Source organism: Danio aesculapii, chromosome 15, assembly GCF_903798145.1.
Source record: "Danio aesculapii chromosome 15, fDanAes4.1, whole genome shotgun sequence".
In the NCBI taxonomy this organism is placed as follows: Eukaryota; Metazoa; Chordata; class Actinopteri; order Cypriniformes; family Danionidae; genus Danio; species Danio aesculapii.
Window position 1 is genome coordinate 20594702 of NC_079449.1, and position 11559 is coordinate 20606260.

Sequence of the window (11559 nt, forward strand, 5' to 3'; positions counted from 1 at the left end):
AGGCAAAGGACATCAACATGACGTCAAATTGACGTTGTACCACAGTATACCCAAACGTCATAGGGATGTTGGATTTTGTTTGGAAATGAAAATCAGGTTGACGCCAGAAACCAACGTCAGGCCGATGTCAATGTCCAATGTCAAACCTAAAATCAAACTAAAATTGACCAAATTTCAACGTCTAATCATGTTACACCTTGACGTTGTGTGGACGTTATCATTATGACCTCTATCAGATGTTGGATTTTGGTCACTTTCCAACACAACCTAAAATCAACCAAATATCAATTTGATTTGACGTCGTTATTGGATGTCAAAATAATGTTGTCCTTAGACGCTGGCTAGACATTGAATTTTGGTCACCTGATGTCATGAACTAAATGTAACCTAATATTCAAGGCAACTGTTTTTTTTTAAGTCAAGTAGGTTAAATGTAGGTTTTGACAATGTGTTGATAATTCACTTTTTAATTAAAATTAAAATTCAGTTTGATCAATGACTTTTTTATAGTTGAAAAAAGATCTACAGGAATAGGAATTACTCTGAATGAGTGTTGTACATATTTTTACTTGCAAAAAATTTAGATTTTTGCCATCATACTTCCTCATTTACTTAAACCCAGGGCCATTTTATATCAAAGTTGTTATTTAGCCGCACCAGGTTGGTGTTTCATTACATAATTTTTACGTGGTGGGTCGTTAGCCCAATGCACAACCCCCAACCTGGAGGACCAGGATAAACACACTATGGACAATTTAGCTTACCCAATTCACCTATGCATGTCTTTGAACTTGTGGGGGAATCAGAGCACTCGGAGGAAACCCACGTGAACACTGGGAGAACATGCAAACTCCACACAGAAATGCCAACTGACCCAGCTGGGGGATCGAACCAGCGACCTTCTTGCTATGAGGCGACAGTGCTACCTACTGCGCCACCGTTCCACCGTTTTTGCCATCATACAGATCAAAAATTCACATTCAGTCATTAATTACATCAGTGGTTGTTCTCATCTCATTTATTATGCATTCTAAACAACAACAACACATATATTATTAAAGAATTATTATAATAACATGTCCTGAAGTCTAAGCTCTGAAACTGAGCTTTTGATCAGTGAATTAAGAACACTGTAAAACTGTGCTTTGAAGTCTTTTATTTTTGTTTATTTATTTCCTTGGAAATGTCTTTTAGATACCAGCCTAATCCATCCCTGAGAAAGATGAAGAGAAAAATGTAGCAGGAATCAGGATCCTCGATTTCATAAATAGAGAGGGTCTGAAATCTGTTCCGGGACATAAAAGAGGGAAATGTGCTTCTCTTCTTCCAATCCGATCCACCCTGATCATCACATAATACAAGTGAGTTTCATCAAGAAGCAGTTGAGTATAATGAACTGCATCCCTTCTGGTTCAGATTAGCTTTAGGTCGTTATTCATGTTCATATGGTATTCTTATATAAACTAAGGGCTACAGTAGGAGATTAAAGGAAAGCAAAAGCACATTTAATGATACAAAATTATCAAACAAACTTAACAATCATTGATATGCTTCTTTTTTAACGGAGAGGTTGGCCGTTCTGTTCTGCAACACATAAAGTCACTTGATAGTTCTTCTCTTATTGGTAATATCTATTCCGAGCAGCATTTTGATTATGATGATTTTTTTTTTACATTCTGCAGGTTCTTGTGTCCATCTGTCCATGGTATTTCTTTTTTTATGCCAGCTCGAAGCAGCCTCTGTGATGCGTCTGCATGTCTCTCACTCTGCGCACTGACTGGATCTGAGGGTGATTGGCACCCCATTCATTCCAGTGTTTGTAGGATCCAAATTCAAACAGGTACTGATATCCGCGGTAGCCTGGGTACTGGTATCCAACCCACCTGGTAAAACATGAATGAAGCATATCAATGCAATTGGAAATATATGGTTCTGTCTGACTATCTGTTATGTCAAAATTTAGTTCTTACTCTGCAATAACTTATTTACATTGTGATGTTGTGCGGATCTTGGGACTTTCTACAAAAGATAAAGTCTAATGTTTTAAGGGTTATATTTATGAACCAGTCAACACTTTGAAGGGACACAATAGGACCAATCAGGATAATATCAAATGCCAAGATGAGTGATATTTGGATAGTTCACTGAAAAATGAAAGTTTACTGACAATTTACTCTGCTTTACACAATTTCAACTTTTTCCAAAATACTTTTTCTGTTCAATATATGCACAGATGTTTGTGGAGCTGATCATTAAATGCAGAGCTCGCAAACATCATACACGTTTGAACAACAACTACAACAACAAGTCTCAGCAGACACACAACATAATAAGACGTTAATATTAGGTTAGATTTAGGTCATGACGTCAGGTGACCAAAATTCAATGTCTAACCAGCGACTAAGGACAACGTAATTTTGACCTCCAATAACGACGTCAAAGTACGTTGATATTTGGTTGATTTTAGGTTGTGTTGGAAAGTGACCAAAATCCAACGTCTGCAAGATGTCATAGTGGTAACTTCCACACAACGTCAAGGTGTAACATGATTAGACATTGATATTTTGTTTATTTTAAGTTGATTTTAAATTGGACGTTGGACATTGACTTCGGCCTGATGTTATGTTCTGACATCAACCCTATTTTCATTTCCAAACAAAATCCAACGTCCCCATGATGTTGGGCTACAACACATCTCAAATCTTCCCAAGTTCCCAATCTCAAAACTGATCCGAATGCAGAAAAATCCTTATAATTCCATACAGGACTTGCTTATTCTGACATGTATACTTATTAAAATATATAAAAGTGTAAGTCATCGTACTGAATTTTAGAATATTGTAAATGTTTAAAAGGTTTTTACTGATATTTAGGCTATATTGGCAAAGATTTAAGATAAAAAATGACTAAATCTTAAGTATTGTAAATATGCTATTATCTGTCTGTCTGTCTGTCTGTCTGTCTGTCTGTCTGTCTGTCTGTCTATCTATCTATCTATCTATCTATCTATCTATCTATCTATCTATCTATCTATCTATCTGTTTTAGTTTTACAGTCTGTTATTTTCATGTATGAAAGTTCCCAATATTATTTTCAAAATAATATATATGCAAAATGCATAGTAAGAACAATTTGCAATAAGTAAGAATCCAATAAGCTTTTAAGTTCATGTCTCAAAACTGATTAGAATGCAGAAAAATCATTATAATTCTATGAAAGTTGGTAATATGTGCCTTAAAATGCACTGATATGCTAGTTCAATATTTTATTAATATTAATATAAGAAGTTAAATCACTTACGTCCCACCATTTACTTGAATGCTGCCGACCCTGTCCTGGAAGCCGTAGCACCACAAACTTGGAATGTCCTCATCAGACACCTCCATCTTGCGACCGTCAAAGTTCATGCACTCATATAGACAGATATTATGGTCCTGTGGGTTCTACATGGTAAAAACCAACATAATTTATGATTATTCATATTTCATGGTTTATCCTGTTGTTAAGTGGTGATAAAATGGGAAATAGAGCTATTAACCAACCATTCGAACAGTCCGGACAGACATGAGGCGATCACAACGGTAGCTGTTGGACCAAGTGTCCCAGCGTGGGTATTCACCCCTCTCCAACATGAACATCTCACCGGTCATGTTCTGTTGCTCAAAACCTACCCATCTGCAGAACAATAAAGAACATGCATACTGTCAATGCTCCATTTGTCTACAAAAAATATTGACGACCTCATAAGGAAGTAGCATATTTCAATTCTGCAGTAAAATCTGAAATTAACCGATCTTAAATGTTTTTTGATGTGCAAATGATATACAGTTGAAGTTAAAATTATTAGCCCTTCTGTGAATTTTTTTTCTTTGTCAAATATTTCCCAAATTATGTTTACAGAGCAAGGACTTTTTCCACAGTATTTCTTATAATATGTTTTTTTTCTATAGAAAGTCTTATTTGTTTTATTTTGTCTATAATAAAAGTGTTTTTTATTTTTTAAACCATTTTAAGTTCAATATTATTAAGCAATATTTTTGTTCGATTGTCTACAGAACAAACCGTCGTTATACAATAACTTGCAATAAATTATCTTAACTTGCCTAATTAACCTAGTTAAGCCTTTAAATATCACTTTAAGCTGTATAGAAGTGTCTTGAAATATATCTAGTAAAATATTATTTACTGTCATCATGGCAAAGATAAAAGAAATCAGTTATTTGAAATGAGTTATTAAAACTATTATTTTTAGAAATGTGTTAAAAGTCTTCTTTCCATTAAACAGAAATTGGGGAAAAATATACAAGGGGGCTGATAATTCAGGAAGGCTAATAATTCTGACTTCAACTGTATACTCTATGATTGACAACTACCTCTTTAAATTGCCCCCTCATTCAAAGGTTTCACAATTAAATGAACTTACAGAAGTTTGTGGTTTTAAATATTTAACAAATATTATTTGAAAGAATTCTATTATCCCCACCAAGCTGCACGTTGATAGTGTTATTTTATTTTATATAATATTTAAAAATGTTAAAATTAATTTTCTTTTTAGTACAAAACAGAATTGACTAAAAATATACTCAAATTTACTAGAACTATTATTCCAGTTTTCATTGTACCTCTCGTGACCCTTCAGAAACCTTTCTAAAACTGTACTGCATGCTTCTTAAGAAATATTTTATTATGTTGAAAACAGTTGTTCATTTTAATATTTTAAGAGGAACCATTTTACATGATTTCTTAAAAAACTAAAGGTTCTGTTTTGGTGTCAGCACCAAATTACATTTAGAAAAGTGATTTTACATATACTGAAAACATTAAATGCAACTAAGTCGTTCAATATTTCAGATTACCGTGAAAATAAAATAATGTTCATAAAAAAATTCCTTTATAATTCAGAACTTGCTTATTCTAAACTGTACTTATTAAATTATACAAAAGGGTGAGTCGACATAGTGAAATTTATTAAATTTTAAATGTTTAAAAGGTTTTTAATGACATTTAGGCTATTGACAATGTATAAAGATAAGAAAATGACTTTTAAAAAGAATCTTTAATTAATGAGTAATAAGTCAATTAATTGTTCTAAACATTGCATTTTTTTATAGAATGCAACATATTGTTAATCTAAAAGAGTATAGAGTCAATCTAGGGCCATATATATATTTATATGTGTATACTCTGCGCAGAGTTTACATGTTGTTCCCGTGTTCCCCCGGGTACACCGGTTTCCTCCCAGTCTAAAAACATGTACAGTACATAAACAAACAGTCACAAGCACTTAATGCATACATACTGAATTGATTCTTATAGAACCACCTTATTATCCAAGGTATAGTTAAAAAAAACGAACCAGGGGGCTAAAATTAATTTTGCTAAAAAAAAAAAGAACTGCAAAGGGAAAATTAAGTTTTGAGAAATAAAAAATAAAATAAATTTTTTTCCCAGAGATGGGTTACGGCTGGAAGGGCATCCGCCGCGTAAAATTGTGCTGGATAAGTTGGCGGTTCATTCCGCTGTGGCGACCCCGGATTAATAAATGGGCTAATTTAAAAGAAAATTAATGAATGAATGAAACAAAAAATAATAACTGTAAATAAAAATGGAGCAGTGCAAAAATTTTTTAAATAAATAAAATTAAATATTTGCAATAAAAAAACTATATGTACAGTTGAAGTCAGAATTATTAGCCCCCCTTAGATTTTTTTCTTTTCTTTTTTAAATATTTCCCAAATTATATTTAACAGAGCAAAGAAATTTTCACAGTATGTCTGATAATATTTTTTCTTCTGGAGAAAGTCTTATTTGTTTTATTTCAGCAAGAATAAAAACAGTTTTAATTTTTTTAGAAACCATTTTAAGGTCAAAATTATTAGCCCCTTTAAGCTATTTTTTTCAATAGTCTACAGAACAAACCATCGTTATACAATAACTTGCCTAATTACCCTAACCTGCCTAGTTAACCTAATTACCTTGTTAAGCCTTTAAATGTCACTTTAAGCTGTATAAATGTGTCTTGAAAAATATCTGGTCAAATGTTATTAACTCTCATCATGGCAATGATAAAAAGAAATCAGTAATTAGAAATGAGTTATTAAAACTATTATGTTTACATATGTGTTGAAAAAAGGTCTCTGTTAATGACCTACTGGGCTGTAAGACCACTTCAGTGATACTGTGTCTCCAGGTGATGACGTCGCTTAAATGGAGGCAGGTCTCCTCTTTGCAGTTCTTTTTTGTTTGCAAATTTCATTTTTATTTCTTAATTTTCTCTTTGCAGTTCTTTATTTTTGTTAGCAACGTGTATTTTTTATTTCTCAAAAATAAATTTTTGCATTGCAATTTTTGGTAAAAAATTGTAAAAATGTATGTTATTTATGTTATCAGAAAAAAATGAAACATTTTGACCCATAAACTAATGATTGTTAGTTTTCTCAACTTCTGATGATCATTTTTAATGTCATGTATATGATTTGTCAGACGAGCATACTCACGGCCCACACTCCACTCTGATGGAGCCCACGCGCTTCAGCCCCTTGTCACAGACGTTACGACACTCTCCACTCAGCTCCATCATGTGCCCTTGGAAATTCTCATACTCGAACAGATACATCTGATTGGAGATCACACAGAAAAGACAAAGAACTGTACAAAACACATGTAATGGGAAGGCGACAATCTAAGGGCATGATAAGTTTGACATACTCTGTGGGAGCTCTTTCCTGTGGCGTAGCGACTTCCCATACTTCCTTGAACAGCAGTGTGGGACATGGCTGAAACTGTTAACAACACAAGAGAGAGATGGCACATGTATTAGAATGCATTTGCAGAGAAACCAGTATAAGCTTTGAAAAAAATCATCTCTCTCTCGCTCTCTTTTCAATAATATCTTACATATAAAGCAGTAAGCTTCTTAACTCAAATCCCTTAAAAGCATCTAAATCTATATCTTTGCATTTCAAATATGACACATTTAAAAGGTGCTTGCTCTGAAATAAAAAAATACTGCGAATATTACTATGTTATTAGATTTTAAAATGTCATTTACAGTTTTTCTCCGTCTCTTGGTGCATTTCTCACAACACTATTTACATTTGCACAACAGTTAATGCATTTCTCAAAATAATTAATACAACTGCAAAACCTAGTAGATAACCTGCAAAAGCGTGCCACTTGCTCAAAAGGGATAGCTCTTTCCTCAAAAGCAATTATTCATGTCAATGAAAGTGTCAGTGTCATCAAGATGAAAAGTCCTGACACCATTGATTATGAACAAGATAGTCAAATGGCTTTGTCATGTTTTCAGTATGACAGTTTACTCATTTTTCCAATGCAAAAAAGTCAGATTTTGGTGACACCTTCTGAAAATGCTCAAGACAGCACTATATACTATTTGCACAGCCATTTGAAAACTACAGTAAAGATAGACATCACTGCATTTAGTGAGGTATCCGAGTACAAGACACCGAATATGTATGTTTCACATTTCTACTGCATATGCTCTTTGAAATTCTTTGAAATTTATTGACAGCATTGTGCAAAAGAATAAATACACTCTTATTTACAACAAACAACTTCCTTTGGGTAGAGCTGTGCACAACTGTACACAATTTTGCAGTACGTATCGGAACTGAACCTACAACATACATAGGTCTATAAATTGTTCATGAAATTGTTCAATTTAGAAGACATTTTCAGGAAAAAAAAAAGATTGAATTTTTTAAAAATAAAAATTAGCTTGACAAATTTTGACAACATTTCTGTATGTAATGACTCAAGTAATGAAATGAGGACTATTAGTTTTATATGAAGTGACTATTCAGCATTCACAAGTTTAGTAAATTTTGACTGACATGACATAAGCAAATTATTATGTTATAAACAGCAGCGTTGTCTGAAAGCAATTGATGCATGTCCAAAAGCATTTGCAATTTGTTGGAAGGAATGAGAAACTGCTTCTATCATGTTGTTTTGAGAAATGCATTAACTGTTGAGCAAATGTAAATAGTGTTGTGAGAAATGCACCAAAGCAACTGACAAAAACTATATTAATATCCCCAAAACAGTATTTTTTGTCTGTCTGTCTGTCTGTCTGTCTGTCTGTCTGTCTGTCTGTCTGTCTGTCTGTCTGTCTGTCTGTCTGTCTGTCTATCTATCTATCTATCTATCTATCTATCTATCTATCTATCTATCTATCTATGAAATTAAATGAAATGTATTTTATAATTTTTATCAAATCGGTTTACTCATTCAACACTCCTGTGTCTTCATTTATGTATTTACTTATTTATCTATTTTTAATTTATTATTAATGTTTTTTAACATTTTTAAATAATTGCATTTTATTTATCCCTGTAATGCAAAGCCAAATTTCAGCATCTTTTCTTTATTAATATGCAATAATTAATAATATTTTGGATTCAAATAAATTTAAAAAACATCAAAATCTGTATCTTTACATTTCCCAAAATGGGCTAAATGGGTTTTCCCTCTTTAATCTGATCAAAATTACAGTAAAACAACAACAACAACTGTGAAATAATATTACAATTTAAAATGACTTTTCTATTTTAATCTTCAGTTCATTCCTCTGATGCAAAGCTGGATTACTGACAGCCATTACTACTACTTCAGTGTCACATGATCCTTCAGAAATCATTTTAATATCAAATAGTCTTCTTAATTCAGTTAAAAACACTCTATAAACACTCCCCAACTATATTCCAAATGGTTTCTTCAACAAAACTTGAATTTGAACCCCTCTCCCCAATCAAATCTCACCAGTCAGGCCCAGAGCAATGCAATGTAAGACGAGCGCTGGCAGAGGAGAAGACCCCAAGGCCCGAATCTACAAGAGATCAAGCCTTCGCATGTGTTCTATATACATATATATATATGGCAGCAGTACTTCTGGAGCGGAATGAGCCCAGGCTATTGGATAAAAGTGATGGGCGTTTGAGGTGTTTGGAGTGCAGGCTTATCTGAGTGACCCTGCTGACTATGCTCATTGCTTTGTTCGGGCCTCGGCTGGATGTCGGATGTCTACCTCTATCAGCAGAAAGCGTGGCTCTCCCTTCACTCTTGTGCGTTCATTCACTTTCTACAGCACGACTACCAGCAATGTGCTGACCTCAGTACACACACCTCTCCATTGAGAGAAAGAGAACTTGTGTGTGAAGCTTCAGCACTTTTCTGATGGTGGGTACAACTATATTTAATGTCGTCAAGGATTTGGAGCGTATGTTAAGAGTGCGTGTTTTTGCCGTTCATTTTTTGGCTCACAAACACATCAGCGGTAATGCATGTAATTAATCACCTAATCATACAGTCCCCATCCCAACAAAAAATAGGTCTCTCAGAAGGAGCGTTTTGACGCCCACCCAGCAAAATTCCATCAGAATGAGTTATTTTCGTCTAATTTTCTTGAATGCCGTAATTCGCACACTTAATTCTACTTTGTCATGCACCTCCTAGTGTGAAAGCGGGCCCCAGCCTGCTTTGCATAAAGTCAAAGGAGTGGGCAGGACATGGATGTTGAATGGATGTGCTCTTGCGTATGTATGCATGTGTGTGCGAGTATGTAAAGGCAGGTGGAAGTGGATCTCTGTGGCTGTCGGTGCAGTGAGAGAAGAACGGAAAGGTCTCAGTGCAGGATAAAAATGGATTATTCTTGAATATTTAACCGTTTTTGGTGGTCATTTTCTTATAATTTTGGGCTGGAAATAATCTTGAAAGGATAGTGTATTTAAAAAAATGGAAATTTGCTGTTAATTTACTCACACTCAGTCCATCTGAGGTATATTGGTGATTTTTTTTAATTCAGTAGAGCAGAAAAGAAGAGTTTTAGACGAAACCGTGATCCTGGTTATTCATAATGTGTACGTCAAGGTTTTAAAAAGTTGTAAATATAGTTCAGTTTTTGTGCACAGGCCTTTCATTTTTCTTAATAAGACCTTAAAAGTTGATAGTTCACACAGAAAAGAACAATCTGTCTTCATTTAATTTCCCTTTATTTGTTCCAAACATGTTTGAGTTAATTTCTTCTGTTCAGCACAAAAGAAGATATTAAAAAAAGCTGGAAACCTGTAACCATTGAATTCTGTACTATTTGTTTTTTTCTATGGAATTCAATGGTTACAGGTTTTCAGCTTTCTTTAAATTATCTTCTTTTGTGTTCAAAAAGAATAAAAAACTCATAAAGGTTTGGAACCACTTAAGGGTGAGTAAATAATGAGTAAATTTGTATTTTTGGGTGAACTATCCCTTTATTCACTTTGTTTTGGCCTGTATTATATTTTTTCATAGTACCAGTAGCCATTGACTTGCATTTTCTCAATCACCAAGGAACACGATTTCAATTAAAAACCCTCTTTAATATTCTTCTGAACTAAATCATCATGGATGAACGGCAGATTTTCATTTTTCGGGTGTGCTAATCCTTTGTGTTGTCTTTGCAGGAATGATCTCAAGTCGAAACAGCTTGCTTTGTGTTTACATAAGCATGTCTGTTTTGTTGTACACTTTGGTCATATGTAAAAGCATGCATGGAATCAGTGTGCCTGGCATCTAGTCCGGTGGCAGATGCCAGTAGGCATGATGCCTCCCTGGCTGTGGCAGATGGTATTGTGAGTAGGGTAAAGCCAAAGGCTCAGTCCAAAACAATGAGGCCTGGGCCAAAGTGCTGACTCCTGCCTGCCCTGTGGCCAATCTTCCCTTTCGGTCATGCTACGTATAAATACAGCCCTTAGTTGGAGGTCTGGAGACCGTTGTGTGGGACTCCTGAGCGCTTGCAGCTTTTTGTTGGGTAGGTCAGGTAAGCCTTGCTAGTGCTTTCAGCCATGGCAGACATCTTTTAATGTGCTTTGCTGATCTGCAGAATCTATGGGAGGGGCACACTATTATACAGACATCATTAAAACCCAGATCAAATATGGCAAGCTTCAACAAAACTAAACTGAAGAAAACTAAATTGTAAATCAAACTTTTTTTGTGTATTTTAATAAAAATGCAATTAAAACAACATTAGAAGTTCTATATTTTGCACAACATAACATCTTGTTATGTGCATTTCTTAAAATAAATGTTAATGCAATCAAACATTAAATAAAAGTAATAAAAATAAAAAAGATCATTTGTTGTATTTATTCAAATTAGATGAAAGTTTAAGCATTTCATGCTTTGCATAACAAAACGCTGCTATTATTTCAGAAACGTAAATATAAAACAACTTGAATTAGTTTATAACAATAATAATAATAAATATTATTATTATTTATTATTATTAATATTATTACACAGGAAAACCCAACAGTAAACTTTATCAAATGAAATGAGTCTAGTTAACTCAAAATTTAACCACACTGAGTTTTGAAGTCAGTGTTGAAGATAATGAGTAAATTAAATACCTCATTAGTTCAACTTAAATGGAGTAAGTTCACAGTACTCGTATAGTTTTTTTTAACTCAAATGGTTTGTAGCAATCAGTTTCCTCAAATGGTTTGAGTTGTCTTAACTTATTGAGTTTTACAGTACTCCATTAGTTTGAGTTCTCTTCAT

General features: G+C 33.8%; 1 protein-coding gene across 1 annotated transcript; it reads right to left on the reverse strand.

The window, feature by feature from the left end:
• Window positions 1-1689: 1689 nt before the first annotated feature.
• crybb1l3 (crystallin, beta B1, like 3) lies at window positions 1690-6774 on the reverse strand. The gene is made up of 5 exons (XM_056473888.1): window positions 6709-6774; window positions 6498-6616; window positions 3543-3675; window positions 3301-3443; window positions 1690-1883 (listed from the first exon to the last, which is right to left on the reverse strand). The coding sequence occupies exons 1-5, from the start codon at window positions 6772-6774 to the stop codon at window positions 1718-1720; spliced, it is 627 nt and encodes a 208-aa protein (XP_056329863.1). The 3' UTR covers window positions 1690-1717.
• Window positions 6775-11559: the final 4785 nt, after the last annotated feature.